The sequence below is a fragment of the Myxocyprinus asiaticus genome, chromosome 4 (genome assembly GCF_019703515.2).
Source record: "Myxocyprinus asiaticus isolate MX2 ecotype Aquarium Trade chromosome 4, UBuf_Myxa_2, whole genome shotgun sequence".
Classification (NCBI taxonomy): Eukaryota; Metazoa; Chordata; class Actinopteri; order Cypriniformes; family Catostomidae; genus Myxocyprinus; species Myxocyprinus asiaticus.
The window spans coordinates 47,193,812-47,212,652 of NC_059347.1; the positions used below are offsets into that span (position 1 = coordinate 47,193,812).

An 18,841-nucleotide genomic window follows, 5' to 3' on the forward strand; every position below is an offset into this window, starting at 1 on the left:
CTAACTGAGTAATATGTATTATGGTGTCAAAATAAAAGTTCCTCAAGAAATATGTATGAATGAACCTGGCGTCATCCATGTTTCCCGTTCTTTCCGACAACAAGGCACGTGAACACGACATTCTAAAACTCTAAATTATCACTTCAGAAGTGGGAAGTAGGATAATTCGGATAGCACATGAAGGCAGCATAAGTGAGTAGTATTCGGCTGGTCATGTGATTCTAACATGGCAGCCCCCATGAGGGGACCCTCTCACTGTAGAACAAAACTGCTTTTATAAGGTTAATAATATGACTGGAGTCTTCATCTCATAATTTTATGCATGTTTCAAAATTACTTTTGAGTTCTTTAAAAGTAAAACGTTTAAATTAGGGAAAAAATACTGAGTGCACCTTTAAAACAGTCAAGCTGAAACACATTGAGATGCTGCAGCAACTTCAGACCGGTGCTCTTCTATGTCAGCGCATCAGACAAGGGCTTTGTAAAGAATATCAAACAAGTGTATCTGTGATAGGACCATCCAAATGGTTTGAATCTGTTTGCACTTTGAATGGCCACTTAAATTCTCTTGCAACATTTCCGCTCGAGGATCCTGCACGTGTAATTCCACAAGCAACGGCACCTGCTGCTGGTGGGAAGTTATTTTAGTGGATAAAGAGTAAATAAAAGGCATGCTCAGAAAGGGAAATGTACTAACTTCATAACGATCCTCACGCGTGTGAGAGAGAAAATGTTTGTTTGCCGCGCGCTCCCTGTCAAACTGCACTCTGTAAATCTCTGTAAAACGTGAGTCGTGAGCATCAGTTGTCCTCGTGACATAAAGATCAATTCGCTTGCATAAACATGCCCATTGAGTGTATTTAACAGAATCGCGCTGACAATATGAAAGTTCTTGTTTTGCGCCACGAAAGGGACAAAAACAACCAAACTGTTATGGAAATAAACAGCTTGCATGGCGATGTTGCTGCTGTGACTTGGCTCCTCGGTCGTGTTCGCTCAGCTCTCCTGCGACACTCACTCACTCAACACACACACACACACACACACATACTCACTTTAGCTTTAGTGCAATCTTCTTCCTTGCCGTCCTCGATGTTTACGATGATACTGGAGCCGGCGTCGGGGATGTCGCTGCTGGACTCGGCAGTGCTGAAGCTCACTCTGACCCGGAAAACCCGCTGGATGTGCGGGATGCAGCGCTGGAGCGCAGGGCCTGCACCGGCGGGCGCGGCGAGCTCCAAAACCATTTATCAGACGGATAAATAAGCGATCACGACGCGCTCCGGAACACTAGCACGCATTCGCCCTGCGTCCTGCTTTATGGTGGAGCAGGGGGGAAAGAGAGAGAGTCACTGGAGGATGAAAGTTTGTCTGCGGCCGAGCATAACGGCAACCGTACGGGACGCGCTACACAAGCATCTATCATCTATCTCCATCCCTCTTTCTCCTATCGCCCTCCCTCCCTCCTTTCCTACAGCGGCCCCGACTGCACCCACCGCCTGCGCTTCGGCAACACGTCGGACGCCCCCTGTCGCTGCGCTCGGACGGGCAGAGCCGCAGAAAGTACGTGTTTGCTGCCTCCGTCGCGGAACTTCAGAAACACGTGGGTGGACGGGACTCCGGTAATGCAGCAACCGAGGGTTAAAAATACATCGGACACACTGAGCGTTAACGGGAAGACACGAGTGAACATAAATAATTTCAGAATATAATCCACAGACCCTCAGTACTGTTGTTTAGAAAGCCTGTGATAGTGGCTGCTGTTTTGGCATTCTCAATAATGAAATATCATCCTGTAAACGCTATCATAATATAATAAACGCGTAATAAAGCTGTCACGAGCGTTTGTTATTTAGCACACTGTCCCTTTAAGCCTCGCGGTGGCTTGTGGGTAATGTAGTCCGCGTCGTGTTACTGTTTTCCACAGCTGGTTAGCATTTCTATTGTCTTATGAGAGGGATATCCGCAACTCTTCTTGTCCTTCGTATAATTCCGACAACAGTCTTACAAATTTATAGTCCACCATGGCGGAGGAGCAGGAGATAATGTGCAAGCTAGAAAACATCAAAGAAATACGGTAAGAAAGGCTGAGATTGATCTTAAAGCAGATAACGCTAGCCTGTGCACAACATCTGGCTAATTCCACTTTGATCGCACAAAACCGGCACATTTACCATTAATCATTCGTTTTTTAGCAACAATCCATCCAAAGTGCAAATAATGTGAAGCGATTCTCTTTTGACTGGTGCTTCGTGTCGGTTTTGTTTCTTAAGCACAGAGCAAAAAAGCGTGAAAAACACGCAGCTTTGAACTAAAAACTGAAAACATCTAAACCCGAATCTGCATGAAATTTAATTTCTGATGAAGTCGTTGATCTCGCTGTTATTTTATAGTGGATGGGTGTGGAAAAAAGCATGCTGTTGTGGTTAGACACGAAACTGAAAAGCAAAAGCTTAGTTTCCTGCAGAACAGTTATAACACGTTAATAAAGCGATTATAAAGCCCTCAAACACACGTATGATTGTCAAGATCAGTGTTAATGTGAATATCTAGATATGTAAATAATATGTTCACCATCACAAGTCTTAGTCTCGCTTTTATATTGTCTTATGTTGTCATGCACTGCCTGTTTGTTGAAACAGTGTTTTTTGCGGTTGTGTAGGAATAAGACGCTTCAGATGGAGAAGATCAAATCTCGAATGAGGAGTGAATTTGAAGCTCTGGAATCAGAAGAAAAGCACCTGAGAGAGTATAAACAGGAAATGGATCTTCTGCTGCAGGAGAAAATGGCTCATGTAGAGGAGCTGCGTCTCATACATGCTGATATTAATGTGGTAAATAGAGAAAAGATATCTATCTATCTATCTATCCACACTTACTATGACTTACTGTGTTGCATGTGACCTACTCAATCATTTTGTCACTTTGGCCAAAAAAAACAAATTTTGAGTTTTATTAAAGGAATAGTTCACCTGAAAACTTGAAAACTCATGTCATCCCAGATATGTGTGACACTCTTTCTTCTGCAGAACACAAACAAGTTTTTTTTAGAATAATGTTACAAGTGCAAGTAAATGGTGACCAGAATTTTGAAGGTCCAAAAAGCATATAACTGCTGCATAAAAGTAATCCATCTGACTTCAGTGGTTTAATTCATGTCTTCATATGCGAAGTAACCGGTACTGGGTGAGAACAGACCAAAATATAACAAATTTTTCTCTACAAATCTTGACATCATCAGTCTCCTTAGCAATCATGATTTCAAGCTCGATTAAACTTCCTAGTGCCATCTGCGCATGCGTCAAGCACTAGGAAGTGTAATTGAGCTTGAAATCATGTTCTTGCCAAGAGACTGCAATGACAAGATTTACAGTGAAAAAGGAGTTAGATTTTGGTCTGTTCTCACCCAAAACCAGTTGAATCTCTTTAGAAGACATGGATTCAACTGCTGGGGTCTTATGGATTACTTTTATGCTGCCTTTATGTGCTTTTTGGTCACCATTCACTTGCATTGTATGGACCTACAGAGGAGAAAGACCTCTTCTGCAGAAGAAAGAAAGTCATACACATCTGGAATGGTATGAGGGTGAGTAAATGTTAAGAGAATTTCATTTTTAGGGGAACTATTCCTTTAAGGGTCTGATCCGGTAACCTCTATGTTACCAGGTCAGATTCGTAACCACCATTGTGATTTATGGAGTGGCCGTATTTCTTGCACCAGATGGAAAACACTATCAAACAGTCCGAGAGTGACTTAAACAAACTGCTGGAGACGACCAGACGTCTCCATGATGAATACAAACCTCTGAAAGAACACGTGGACGCCCTGAGAATGACCCTTGGCATGCAGAGACTCCCTGACCTCAGCCAGGAAGAGGAGAAACTCTCACTGGAGTTAGTAACACTGTTCCTATGTGTGTGAGAGAGTGTGTGTGTAGCTGAGGGAAATCCTTAAAATTAGTCAGTGCAGTCAGTGTAGGAGTGTGTGTTTGTAACAGTGTAATTCGTAAAGCTGAGTCAGAGAATTGTGTAGAATTAGTAAGAAGGCGCAAGTGCATGCTATTTTTTTTTTTCTGAATGTGTGTGTGTGTTTATTTGTGTTTCCTACCTCTCCTTTCAGCTACTTTGAAAAGCAAAAGGCAGAGTGGCAGACAGAACCCCAGGAGCCTCCTATCCCAGAATCCCTAGCCGCGGCTGCAGCTGCAGCCCAGCAGCTTCAGGCTGCACGGAAACAGGACGCCAGGCAGACAGCAACATTCCGCCAACAGCCTCCACCTATGAAGGTGCTTTACACTTACACACACTTTTACTTTACTGCATCATTAACTTTGGGGGTGTTGAGACACACAGCTGTGCATATAAGGAAACACGCCTCATCTTCCTTCATGTACACATGTAGCTGTGTAACACACAGTCAGCTCTTTCAACAGTGTCTGCACAACCTTTTTCAATAATTAGTATAAGAGAACATATGACTGCTAAGACTATACATAAACACTTTTTTGCACTCATTTGCATCAGTCTTGTTATGAGTACCCCACAGTTGATGAGGTGTATGAAATGAATTAAATTATTTGATTGATTTGAATGATTTCACTGTGAAAAGAAAAATAACTGTAATATAGAATGTTGTTAGTTTGAAATTATTTATTGACTTAAAACTGATATATAACTATTTATAATCAAATGTTGGTCATGTATGTGCTTATTGAGCACTCAAAAACATATTGTAGCCTATTTTTAAAATTTACGCATTTAAATTTCATAACAAAATTCCATCAAACTGAATTACTTAATGTTTAATAAAATGTAATTAATAAAACTAGGGACGTCCCGATATTGGTATCGGAATCGGTTCAGCTTGTACCCTGACTTAAAAGGTTGTATTAAACGTGCTTACTAACAATAAAGAGGACAAAATCATCTTTTAAAAATACCTCTAAATGGCATTCACTGAATTAAAGGGAAAAAATAAATTTTATTAAGTTTAATTTAATTCGGTAAAGAAATTCACTGCAAAAAATCCAATTGTTATCAAATGTTTTTGTCATGTTTGCCATTTAAAATGGTCTAAAAATAATTAAAACAAGATACATTTACTTGAGAAGCAACATATAAGATATTTAGACTTGCTTTAAGAGAATGTATCTTAAATATAAGTGTATTTTGTATATAAGCATATTTGATAACGTTATAATGTAGATGGTGCAAGCGTGCACATTCGAGGCATGAGCGTCCCCGCGACAGAGTGTGCCTCAACCGGGTGCAGTTTAAATTTTTGCTGACCGCACAGAGAAATGCCAGTTTCGGAGATTGTAGTTATTTACATGATCTGCTTCCATATTATTTTTACTTTAATAGAGCTATAACGCATTAAATATAACTGCATTTAAGATGTAACGCCAGGATGTTTCTTATAAAGACGCTCGACACGCAAGTTTTGCTTCAGCGGAGCGGCAGCTCCGGCTCCACATATTCCACAACGAGAGAGCTTCTGTATTTACTTATTTTGTATTTTTGCATTATAATTCCCTCATACTTTGCGATCTATATCACCTGAAGCTGTTTGGAAAGTTTAGAGTGCATCTGGACTGTGAGCTGTGTAATTCTTCCTCTCCTCAGTCAGGCGCAAACTGCAGTGCTGCTCTCGCACATCATCATTAGAGTTTACGTGTTAAGATGTTACGTTAAATGAGATCAAACGACTATTTGACAACTAAAAATTTTGTCGACAGTTTTTTATCGACTAATCGTTTCAGCCCTACATCTGACGAACAACTGTCATTCCATAAACATTCAGTGCACAAATTAAAATCACGTTGTGGCCTAGTGTGATTATTAAACCACCAAGGCTACGATTTAATGAAATAAGCTTATAGTTTGCATGTGCTGTGCGCTTCAAATGTAAGCACTTGTGAATGTGTGGAGCCGGTGTTGTGCCGAACTCGGCTGCCTTTAGAGCTCCTTGGCTCATACTTGGAAAACACCGTCATGAGCATTGCATGCTCTGTTTGTAACAGATGACAGCGTGCAGAGCACTAATTCACTTTGTAGTATGAGGCACATACAGACTACATATTTATTTGATTAAATAGCAGCCTTTTACAGTTTAATAATCACCTGCTTTTCCAGTAGACCTTCAAAATCACGCATAAACGGAAGAGGTGTATCTTCAAAATAAAAGCTTCAGCCAAAATAAAAGCTCCATTTAAAGTGAAAAAAGTACAACAGAAATATATCAATAATGTATAGTTATGTAATATTCACAGTAAGACTACTACTACTACTACTAATAATAATAATAAATAGTAATTGTTTTATATTTAAGCAATATCTTACATCTGTGATGCTCTGTTATGTAGCACTTTATTTGCAAAAAATAATACAATATTATGTTGAAAATGAATTGTGTTTTTTAGTTTGATCAAAGTTTTTATGAATTAATTTATTCAAACACCATTTTGATGATAAAATTATTGTAATTCAGGAAAAAAAAAACAGGTATCTATATCGGTGTGAACCAGAAAGGAAGTAACGGAACTCGTACTCAGTCAAAAAATGGTATAGAAACATCTCTAAATAAAACTTGAATAAATGTATTTAATTTAGTTAAAGATTACACAATTCAATTTGATTGAATTTTGTTATGAAATTGAAATGCGTAAATCTTAAGGCCTTTGCACACCAAAGGTGACGCGATTATGAAAGGTGAATCACAGACAAATGGCAAGCTTACAAATCGGCGCAAATGATTGCTGTTAGCACTTTACAATAGGTGGCGACATGCAGTTTTGCCCCGGTACGGTAGATCATCGATAGATCAGTTTGTCTGCCCAAAAGTTTACAAACAGCAGAGCGAAAAAAAGATAATTGATTTCTCTTCAAGCTACAGCAGTGATGAAGTGTATGTTGTTGATTTGCTCAGCGGGAAAGGAAACATTCGAGACACTTTCACAAAATATTTCAGTTCACCTGCTGGACAGTTAAAACATGTTATCATTTGGAACAAGAGTGCTTATATGCCACTGCCGCACATACTGTAAATCATTTGTTTTAATATGTTTAAAAATCACTGTGTAATGCACACACATAATGACTGTTAAAACAGATGTTTAAATAAAATGGTTAATTGTATCTTATTGCCATGTACGTCTACATTTGTTCAAAACCCTTAAACGTGATGACATTTAAACGCTCCAAGAGTCTAAATAATGTAGGCAATAAACACACATCTCACTCAAAAAAAACCCCATCTTCATTCTGCTGTTAACGACTATTAACAATAGCACAACGATAATGATTTTGTGGAGACACCACCATGTTTTTGGTATACAGAGGCAGTTTGAATACAAAGACATATCTGCAGTACACTGCAAGTCACAGTAGTAGTAATGGCAAAGAACACTTAAGGTCTGTAAAGTTATTTATTAAAAAAAGGTGATACAAAGGCAAAGACGCAGCGATATACTGTATATTATATTAGAGATAAAAGAGAACTCGCATAAGATTAAATGCAAAGGCAAAAAAATGCAGCAATATGTAATAAATTATGAACACAATCCACATAAGATCTCATCATTTTAAAGGGTATGCAAGGCAGTAAAGCAACAATGTCATTTACATGTTAAGAGAACCCATGAGAAATGTTTTATTTTTTTCAGTTTTAAGGCATTTGATGCAAATGAAATACACATCCTCAATGCTGGTTTAGGATTTCTTCCTCGAGTTACTTCAGTGTTTAATGTCGGTGGTCAAAACAGCTTTCTGTGCCACAAGTTGCACTGGTTTTTGTAACTGCAGAGGCTCCTGACATGCTATCGAAATAAAAGTTTCGCTTTGCTGGCACGCGATTCGGTGTGAATGTTCGCTCTAGGTGTGAATGTCTCATTAGGAATCAATTGTTTTGATTCAAAAGTTGATTGCGGTGAGAAATCATGCAAAAATTTGCGCTTGGTGTGCAGAGGCCTTTAAAAATAGGCTAAAGTATTTTTTTGAGTGTAAAGATATTTATACTGTATATAGCGTGGGTGTATGTACATGTATAGTATAAACTAAAATCGAAAGTTTATTGATTTAGTTGCTTTTCTGTTACCAGGCATGTTTGTCTTGCCACCAGCAGATCCATCGGAATGCCCCGATCTGTCCTCTCTGCAAAGCCAAAAGTCGCTCACGCAACCCTAAAAAACCCAAGAGAAAACCTGATGAGTAGCGCGCACACACACACACACACACAGCTAAAACCCCACACCACACCAATAAAACCCCAATAAAAGCCTGAGGAATAACACAAACAAAACCTCAAAACTCAAGAAAAAAAATGTAACACACTTACGCTCTCTTGCATCCACAATTCCAAACACACATTTATACTCTGACAGGGATATCAGTTAACAAACACACACCCTAACTCACATGTCAGCACATTTACACATACACACATTGTCCTGAAGGAATGGACCATCTCCAGTCTGATCAATTGACCTCTAATAGTGATACTCCTCCTGTAGTTAATACTCTTCCTGCTTCAATGAACGTGAGGTCTCAATCAGTAGCTCTTTGTCATCTCTTCATTAAATGGCTGTTGAAAAGTTTTATATTAGATTGTCTTTTCATTTTTATATGTGCTACCTTGGTATTGTGTTTGTACTGTGTCTGTATTTAGTCTGTAGTGGAAATGGATGCTGGTTTACAAATTTGAAAGTGTACCCTTCTGTTTGTGCTTTAGATGAAACTAAATTCTCTGAAATGGATTTAGTCAATAGAGCAGTTTATATGATACTCAGTTAATGCTTAAACTGATCTTTTAATAATATTTTTGTATTAATAATGTTATGATTTTCCTTTTTTATGACTCTTTTTAATGTTTTTCCTCATGATTAAAGTGTAAATGTTTTTTCTTGTATTGTGTAACTATGCCCTGTTCCAGACTTACAACATGCCCATTCAATTGCAAAATTCTGGAACACAAGTTGAAGGGGAGTTCTAGAGCTTAAGTTTTGGTTGAATCATCTTTCTTTTTGTGTGATGGTGCTGTTTACTTTGTGTTGCATAGAAGAAAGTTCTGGAATTTGACCGAAGGAGCATTAAGAGCTTTTAAGATTCTTTAGTATTGAATCACTTGTGTTCATTTCTCATCTTTTCTGAGATTCAGTTTTTAATCATTAAAATCAGTGAAGCTAATCAAATCTGGAACTCTTGTCATGCTGAATTCTTCATACAATACTTTTAGTTATGCTATGTCATCTGATTGATTTAATCTCTTTATCTTTTTCTCTCCCTGACTCTATCTGTTGACTTGATATTCATCTGGAATTTGACCTTTCGCCCATGACCCGAACAATGCAATAATCATTCCGCTCTTGCTAATCTCTTTACCAGCGTGTGCTTCTTCATTCTTTTTACACTGCACTCTCAATCCTGAAGGGGGCGATATTTGCACTTATTTTTCATCTTCTTGAGTATCTGTGCATCATACTGTGGAATGAGTCTGTTCTTCAAGGCTGCATGTCACAAAACATATCTGAATTTAGTAATCTTTAAACAGGGTACATAATTTGAATTTAAAGTACAAGTAAAATATATAATTCATAAAATGCATACATTTTAAACAATATTGATAAATGGCAAAGCAACTACAAAATAAATATTTAACTATTAAACAGTTCGTGGAAGGAAATGTAACTAGGAAGAGTGTTTTTGGTCATTTAACTTTTGCTTTTAGAGCAACCCATGACTGGAATTATTAATTTAATGAGTGGGCATTAAATTAAGAATTAAATCACTAAATAAATAAATGCCCCTTGTATTTAACTGTAGCACTAGTTTGCATCCCTTTTCCTTTCGCCATTATCTTTGGGTTAATTTTTCTCTGTAGCACAAGCAATGTGTCTTTTCATTTCCAATGTAATGGCAATCAACACATCACTCAACAAAAGTGGGCATCAAAGTACGTCCTCTTCCATAATGACCTTCTCTCTATTTTCTGCATGGGTTCAAATTAACTCACTGTCAACATTTTGGCTGGCAACTTCATCTGCAAGAGTTAAAAATAAATCTCTTACTGTACCAAGCTCAGGTCGTGCTTAAATGAAAAATCAATCCAACGATAATGCTGAAATGAAAATGGACAAACGCTTGCGCTAAAATGAAACACAACGGACATTTATTGATTTATTTAGTGATTCGATGAGTCATTATTTTCAGTGTATGTAGTATGCATTTAATTGTTTATTTAATTATTTAATTGTGAATAATTATGGCCCTCCATATATGCTTTGGCATTGATTGAGCTAATGATATACTTAGCAAAGTTTTTCATGTAAATAAATCTAATTGAGTGTGACCTGGATATTTGCTTGATAAGCTTTTTGAGATTCACACAGAAAGTCTACAATCGCTGAAGCTGCGTTTTTGCCTGGGTGCATCATTACTTGCGTATTATGTGCATTCTTGTCCCTTGTTATATTCATGTCTGTGTGTTTTATGATAGTGGATTTGCATCTCCTTGGATTCTTGTCAAAGAAGAAGTCAAAGAAAATGTGTGGATGTGGACCTAAAACAGCACATATTTTAGTTTACGTAGGCTACATGTTGTGTTTCAACTTTAAGATAATAAAGATAAAACACTAAGTGAATAGTATAGGCTACAATTGTGTGTTTGCGTGAAAGAGGACAAACTTATTGCATTTATTTACAGCAGATTTATTTGGTTGTATAGCTGTAATTATCCATGTGTCTTTAGCTTAGCTTTACTTTACATGTTTTTACATCATAACAGGATTTGGCATGAAAATCAGTTGGTTCATCTGCAGCTCGTTAATTAACTCATACGCATCTGCTTAAACTCAAGCTGGCCCATCCTGAGCTTAATCTCTCTCACACATCCCTTTTTACCTGCACTAATCCCTCTCTCAGGGGTGTGAGGAGATCTGCATGTATTGTCCTCTACCCTCCTGCTGTTTCTTCAAACACACACAAAACCCTTCACATACGCAAAAAAACCTGCTCTGCCACACACACGAATAGCCGTAACGGCTGGAGAGCCTTACAATCACAATGTACTGTAAAGAAAAAACAAAGCTTTTGCAGGACAAAGATTCACTCACAATTTTCTAGAGTCAGAACATCACAAGACATAGAGGACACAGAAAGCTGCTAAATGCAGTATTCCGTATTGGTTATGAAAATGAGAAGGAAATAATTAGTGTCCTTTTTCATGCAATTGAATGCTTAACATGACCCAGTTCCATATGCAATACTTAGAGCTTCATTTATCCATATTTGTTTTCATAAAGAATGAGAAAGGCGGCAAACAAATGGCTGAGCAAACAAATTTATTCTCTAATCTGTTATAGCCTAAATAACACATTACAATCAGTGATTGCTGAGCAACCAATCAAACAATAGTTCATGCAAATACACTCCTATGAGAAGCAGTATTACACCACGTCAAGGTACCAACCAAGACCAACATGATGTCAAGAAGTCAGCACAGTTGATTATACACATACAGACCAACAATATGGCTGTCTGTCTTAAACACCTGTTATACACCTGAGTCCATTCAAGACAACAAAAATAGTAGGTATCCCACATATTGCCATGGCCACCATTCTACTTCTTCTGTAGTCACTGAGTCTATTTTGTAGTTTTACAGACATCATCAAATGGTGACAGTGGGATAGATGGGTTCCGTGTGCATAGGGGCTTGAGGAAAAGGCTGCCCATGCACCTGCCCAAACGCAGAACGACCATCCAGGAATGCGGGGGCCATCAGCATGCTGCGTTCTGGAGGGAGAGCATAGTTCATGTAGGGCTGATAGAAATGTGGCGCCCCCTGAGGGAGAGGAGGAACATACTGCTGAGAGTGCGAGGTGGGAAATCTGTTTCCAACTGGCCCATAGAGGTTCACACTGAGCTCAGATGGTGCAGGGTGAGCGTTTGTCGTGGAGGAACCTGTAGTGGAGGTGCGGGACGGGGTGGAGCTGTCCACAGAAGGTCCTCCAGACTCTAACAAGCTGGTCTGAGCAGCAGACGGTCCAGTTGGCCGATCACTCGCTTTGGGTTTGACACACTGACAGCAACAGATGGAGACAACTGATCCGACCAGAACGAATGAGAGGAACGCGCTTACCACGATCACAAATGGGAGATAGGTTGGAACTGGGGAAGAAAGAAAAGTGAAAAAGATTAAAGAATGAATACAGCTGGGGAACTATACAACAGGCCTGAGCTTAAATATACTTTAAGTTCAAGATATTCAATAATCTGTCAAAACAGACATCAAATACAGTCACTGACATAGCCATGAAATGCTTTTAAGATATTAAGACCACATTCATACTATAAGGAATATTCCTTGTATTTTAGTATAATGGTAATAGTAGGCTACATTGGAAAACTGATTTAAAGGAATAGTACAACCAAAAAAGAAAATTCTCTCATCATTTACTCACCATCAGGCCACCCCAGATGTATATTACTTTCTTCTGCAGAACACAAACAAATATTTTTTTGGAGAACATTTCAGCTCTGTGGGACTTCACAATGCAAGTAAATGGTGACCAGAACTTTGAAGCCCCAAAAAGTATACAAAGACAGCATAAAAAGTAATCCATACTATTCTAGTGGATACATCCATGTCTTCAGAGGTCATATAATGGGTGTGGCTGAGAAACAGATCAACATTTAAGTCCTTTTTTACTATAAATATCCACTTCCACATTCTTCTTCACATTAGCAGTCTTAGTGCATATCGCCACCTACTGGTCGGGGCTGGTCAAAGGTGGAGATTTACAGTAAAAAAAAAAAAAAGGATATAAATATTGAATTTTTCTCACCCACACCTAACATATCGCTTCTGAAGATATGGATTTAACCACTGGAGTCATATGGATTACTTTTATGCTGGCTTTATGACATTTTTGGAACTTCAAAGTTCTGGCCACCGTTAACTTGCATTGTGAGGACCTACAGAGCTGAGATTCACTTCTAAAATATTAATTTATGTTCAGCAGAAGAAAGAAAGTCAAATACATCTAGTGATAGCATGAGGGTGAGGATAGGCCTAAAGGATAAAATCATTTTTGAACTATTCCTTTAACCCATAAAATTAGTTTGGTTGGTGTAGCATAATGTTTCTATTAATACGGTAATAAAGTGGGGACAGTTAATTTAGATATTGCATGATGCACAATTTTAGGTTTAGGTATACACTGTAAAATGTTTTGTGATGTAAAAAAAAAAATCATTTGGTAACATCTCAAATAATTGGTTTTATTCCATTCATTTGATGCTATGTAATCTGCCATAACCAACTTGACAAATGCATTTATACCAAAAGTTATTTATATGGGTTAAACCAAGTAGAAATACTTTCTTGAGGTAACAAATTGCAGGTTGCCACCTTTCTCGGTGGAGAAAACATAATACATTTCGCAAGGTAAATATAAAGGTCCTTACCACTTTCTTGCATCTTTTTCACGTCGTCGGTATTCTCGGTCTCGGAGCCTGTGTCGCAAGTGCTCTGATCAAGGCGCGCCTCTACGTAGGTACAGCAGTACCTGAGTGCGCAATTCCCGCAGCAGTAGCGCGCGTCCTCGCCATCAAAGCGCTCCGGACACTGGAATCCGCGGTGCCAAGAGTTGAAGGAATCCGTCCAACCGTGACAATACTCCCCCGATACCGCAAAAGACAACGGGAGAAGCAACAGAAACAGTGCACAAGTCACGGAGGAAGACATAATTGCGTTTGTTTAAATATTTTCGATGGAAGAAAATTGGTTTAAGTGTAGCTGAATTCCCCGAAGAGGTTCTGCAAGTTGTAGGCTAAGCATCTGATCTGGAGGGACTGTCCGAGGGCGTTATTTATGTTTGCAGCACCCCCATCATCACCCTGCAAACACTTTTACACACGCACACACACATTAGCGGGCCCTCCTCCCCAGCCCCTCGTTATCAGTTATCTGCATTTAAAGTTAGGCGGGGTTTAGTGATTACCAGGGTTGTTTATGTGTGTGTTTGCTCTGCTAATTACTCTATACATTAAATGACAAGCAGTGATGCACTCAATCATCTCCCTATAGGTCAGAAATCAAAACTTTAAAAAGATCAAACCTCCATCGGTTATGAAGTGAGGGTGAGTTAGTGGGGCCTCTGTCCACATGCACTGCAATAAACATTCAGTAAATGTAATCAATCAACATTTTTATTTAAGTAGAAACAAAAAAGAAGGACCCCCTTTTACACAAAGCAGCTCTTTCAAATATTCACAATACATGCACACCATATGGTCTACATAACTAATGATATACAAATAGCATACCTATTCATGTCTGGAGGACGGAGCCAGTTGTATGTGTGTGTGCGCGTATGAGAGGTTAAAGGTTACAGACTGTGCTTGTCTGTCTCTGTTTACTTTATCTGAGACAGGGAGGTCAATTCACTATCAACACTCATCTAAACTCACACACTCATTAGTTACCTACTACAACCTATGAAGCACTCTCTCTATTGCACATACCTGATATGTGCCTCTCTCTCTACCTTGTGTTTGAAACTGGCTGAAAAAGAAATCTCTACAGCTCTGTAAAGCCAAAAAAGGCACGCTTGCATTCATCAAGTGGAAGTTTTCACATATTTAATATTTGCTCTTTAGAAATTAAATGGTCTGGCAATGATGTGATGCATGTGATTGTTCACTAAACCCACAGACTATTCAAACCACTTCCCTTTATTATGTTCTGTTCATTTTCATTTAACCTAAACACCTACATTTTCAGATAGTTGAACATGCACTGTAAACACAAATTATTATAGGTCTGTTTATCATGTGCATCCTTCACTTTCCAAATATGTCCTCCAACTTTTACTGAAACAGACTGCACCTCCATTCAGATTTTACATCTTTCGGCTCAGTCCCAAAAAACAACACACACAGTCGATCACAGCAATCTCTGTTCAACTGCTACAGCTGGGCAGACCTGATTGTGTCAAGCTATTAACAGAGATTAGTCCTCACACAAAAGACAGTAAATTGCTATTGTCTGAGAACTAACACATTAGCATCAGGTCAACAAAGCCTGCCTCCTGAGGGTGTGACAGGCTTGGTTTACTGAATATGACTGAGTCATTAATTTTAACTAGCTGCTAAAAGATTACATCTCAGAGACTGTAACCAGGAGGAATATTTTGTGTGTACCAATGCATGTGCGTGTGCATCTGTGCCAGCTCCAGATGGTGAATGTATTTTCTCAATCGCAATATAACTGGTAACATTGCACCATTTGGTGGAACTTCTGGTAGGATTACTCAACTGAGAGGGGGGAATAGAAAGAGAAAGATTCAGAGGAAAGAGAGAAAGTGATATGGAGGAAAAGCGAAATAAACTGAAAGAGAGAGAATAAGGGGAAAGAGAACTAGCTGCACATGGTAACATTGAAATCCATACCTATTTTTGGGCCAAAAGTTTATATTCAGTAAATCTCTTTGAAAAACAAAATGTACAAATTATTTATTATCGAATGCCTTTGCAGTATACACATTTTTATTTTCCTGTAATTTACCCTTTTTTAATTTCTATAAAGTAATATGCAATCATCTGGTTTCAAATACTGGTATGGTTGTTTGTACCCTCATCATTGTTTTACAATAGTTACTCTGAAATGGCTGAAATAACCAGAAAGGCACTTATTATAACAGATAATCAAATGTATGTTTTCTTTTCTGCTTTGAAGTTACAATTCTCTCTCAAAATTCATTACTCTTATTTAATTGGATTTAATGTATTTTATTCAGATTAAGTCAGTTTCATTGAGCCAACATAATTTAGTTGGATTAGGTCAAATATATGCACTATAGTCATTTTAACTTAACTTCATTAGGTTCGTCAAACTCGATTTCCCAATATTTATTTAATAAATGTTCTTATGTTGGACCAACTTAATTTATTTAATTAATCATTAGTATATGCCAGGTGAGCAAGTGTAAAGTCAACAAAACTGTCAATTTGTTAGCAACTGCTTCTAGAACTTAGCAGGACTTAAATCAAGTATCACTTGAACGTTAAATCCTATCCTTAACCTAAACACAACGGTAACCCCCAAAACTACAGCATAACACACTCTTTTTAAATACCAATATAACAGAACATTAACCAATTTCTTCCTATCTTGCTCAAAAAATATGTAAAATAACACTTATTTTCAGCACTTTTTCTTCCTATCAAGTTCCATGAAAGCTGGGAAATCCAAATCCCCTGCCCAGTTTCATCAATGCTACATTAACACCACAAAAAGTTGTAATGTAGTCCCAACTAAAATGGATTAAGTAAACCTCCATTTTACAAATTGAAATGGATGGAATGCACTGAAATCGAGTTGTGACAAAACTGGTCTAGAATTGTGTTGCTTTAGTTTGGTTTTCAATTAAGTTAAATGAACTAGCAGCAAAAATCCTTTTTTTGAGTGTAGTTGTGTCTTATTCACGGGTTATAGAATTGTGGCACTACTAATATTGCTGTCTTCTTTACTTTATGATAGAAGAAGTCGCTTTGAGCAAAAGAATCTGCTTAATTAATTCGTGTAAATATCATAGATTCATTGTAAATAATCTATTACTAAAGCTAGGTAATCTTCTCCATCTCTATTACAACGATGGCACTTGTAGCTGTTGTTTGTAGACATGGTTTTACCTGAGGTTATAATGGTCTACATGGTAAAACTATTGTTGCTTTGCATGAACTATGGTTTTAAGAGCCTTATTAAAAAGAATCAGACAAACATATCTGCCATTTGTTGAAGCAACAGCTTTTTGGAATGTCTGAATCTTGCTGTAGCCTATGAGAGAGTGCAGGAATGAGATACATGAAATGATACCAGTCAGATGATGAGTTAAGCATTTGGCAGTGTTCAAATCTGTGTGTACAGTCCATCTCCAGATGGATTATCTTAAAAGTCTGAATCATTATCTTGAAAGGACTGATTCATGTCTGTTTCTGATTCTCTGCTCTGACTATAGATTCCTAAAAGCACATTTGCCAAGCTTGCACCTTAAGGTCATACCCTTTGAGGAACATAGATTTAGCTAGTTCATAGGAGTCAATCACCTGCATATGAAGAACAAATCATTCTGGCTGTTGTTGCTGTTTTTGAAGAAACTCTGCCTTAATTATAATAAAACTCACTGTTGTTCTTAATTGCAGTCAACAACTGATATTTCAAATTCTACAGCAAATGTGTATTTTGTGGTGTTGTGTATGCAGGACATTGGAAGATATTTGAGAGGGAATTTGTCTTAAACTGGGTGAGCTGTATATTAATATTCTTCATTAGTGTATTTGTTATCAGATAACTGAGCCTAAGGGTCGGGAGGTCGTTATGGTGACAATGGGTTGAGCGATGGGGGTCCTCCCCAGCAATTAGGCAAATCTGCTTTGGCCACCCTGCAGGAGCAACCCCCCCATGATTTGTGTGTCTGGGCGTGCGTTGGAGTTAATTAAATGTCTAGATATGTTTTGGCTTGTTTAGAGTCATGACAAAATGAAAAGTGGTGCATGGGTCATTGATGTTGCATAGCTTGTCAAATCGTACACATAGTTTTGACAGTCTTTTATTTGTGCATTATATATTTATATAGGCTACTCTCTAAATGAAAACAGGAGTAAAGATCTCAAACATTCTGTTGCAAGAGTCTTTTCTGTTAAATTGGACAGATGTAGTTTAAGTTTTTGTTGGCTATAATTAAAACTCAACACAAACATCAGCGTTAGAATCTGTACCATTTTATTTTTTTAAATAAATGCCACAAGAACATAGAAAAGTGGTATGTTCTAGAGGTATAAGATTTAGATACATCATCACATTAATAATATCACTAACAGAAAAAAATATTCTACATAAATATACATGCTTTCAGTAAATTGTTTTTTTTTTTTTTTTTTTTTTTTGCTAAAAGGCTAACATATAATTCAACTTTTTATTTTTTATTTTTTACAAAATGTAAGAAATTAGGCATGTGCATGGTAATTGCCTAATATGATTAATAGTTGTACAAAATATATTTCTTAACAGTTGTCAAAATATCATGTTTAAAATAAAATATCACATCAAATAGGCCTACATCTATTATTTAACACACATCCCAATTGTCTCTCAATATACACTGGCGGCCAAAAGTTTGGAATAATGTACAGATTTTGCTGTTTTGGAAGGAATTTTTTTTTTTTTTTTTTGTAATTAAAATTTTTTTATTGATTCAAAGAAAATAACACAACAGAGAAATACACAACACATACACACCGAATCAACATTTAACTTTTAACCCTCATTAATGTCCCTGCCCAAACACCAACCCCACCCTACCCCAAAGAACACCCCTGTGGTCACATAAAATAATACACACACAAACAATAAAATAAAAAATAAATAAATAAAATATATAATAAACATGCATAATTAAACTAAATGTCTCTCTCCTCATCCCTTCCCCTAGAGTCCCCCAAAACCACCAAATACCTACCCCACTTCTTGAAAAACAAGTCTTCCAGCCCCAGCCTTCCATCTGTCATCTTCTCAAAAGCCACCACCCTCCCCATCTCCGCACACCACTCCGGAAATGGTGTTGCTCCGTCTGACTTCCAACCCCTCAAAATAATTTGTCTGCCAATCATCACGCCTGTTACACTTGCAGCACCTGCCATCTCGCCTGAACGCCACCAGAGGTTGCCATCACCTGAGTTTTAACATTTCACGAACTGCATTTCCCGTAATCCTCCAGTCAGACTGATTACTCTTCCAGATGTGTCACATTTAACCCTGTCTATTTAAGTTCCCAGTTTCCACGCA

General features: G+C 37.8%; 3 protein-coding genes across 5 annotated transcripts in view; 1 reads left to right on the forward strand and 2 right to left on the reverse strand.

Moving 5' to 3' along the window:
* The window catches only part of LOC127438720 (probable ribonuclease ZC3H12B), a 23,648-nt gene extending 22,401 nt beyond the window's left edge, over window positions 1-1,247 (reverse strand). For both annotated transcript variants that reach the window (XM_051694541.1, XM_051694548.1), the window contains exon 1: window positions 1,056-1,247. In XM_051694541.1, the coding sequence (XP_051550501.1) occupies window positions 1,056-1,247 (192 nt within the window). The remainder of the gene's footprint in view (window positions 1-1,055) is intronic.
* Window positions 1,183-10,466, forward strand: LOC127438901 (zinc finger C4H2 domain-containing protein-like). Of its 2 annotated transcripts, none has more exons than XM_051694809.1 (5): window positions 1,183-1,622; window positions 2,663-2,834; window positions 3,722-3,894; window positions 4,121-4,283; window positions 8,096-10,466. In XM_051694809.1, the coding sequence occupies exons 1-5, from the start codon at window positions 1,321-1,323 to the stop codon at window positions 8,207-8,209; spliced, it is 924 nt and encodes a 307-aa protein (XP_051550769.1). In that variant the 5' UTR covers window positions 1,183-1,320; the 3' UTR covers window positions 8,210-10,466. The 2 variants fall into 2 exon arrangements, with proteins under 2 accessions (XP_051550769.1, XP_051550776.1); XM_051694816.1 differs by lacking the exon at window positions 1,183-1,622 and adding an exon at window positions 1,678-2,077 and having other exon boundaries at window positions 8,096-10,457.
* A 282-nt stretch (window positions 10,467-10,748) lies between these two features.
* On the reverse strand, window positions 10,749-13,820 carry shisa2a (shisa family member 2a). Its single transcript, XM_051694848.1, has 2 exons — window positions 13,462-13,820; window positions 10,749-12,162 (listed from the first exon to the last, which is right to left on the reverse strand). The coding sequence occupies exons 1-2, from the start codon at window positions 13,739-13,741 to the stop codon at window positions 11,663-11,665; spliced, it is 780 nt and encodes a 259-aa protein (XP_051550808.1). The 5' UTR covers window positions 13,742-13,820; the 3' UTR covers window positions 10,749-11,662.
* Between the last annotated feature and the right edge of the window lie 5,021 nt (window positions 13,821-18,841).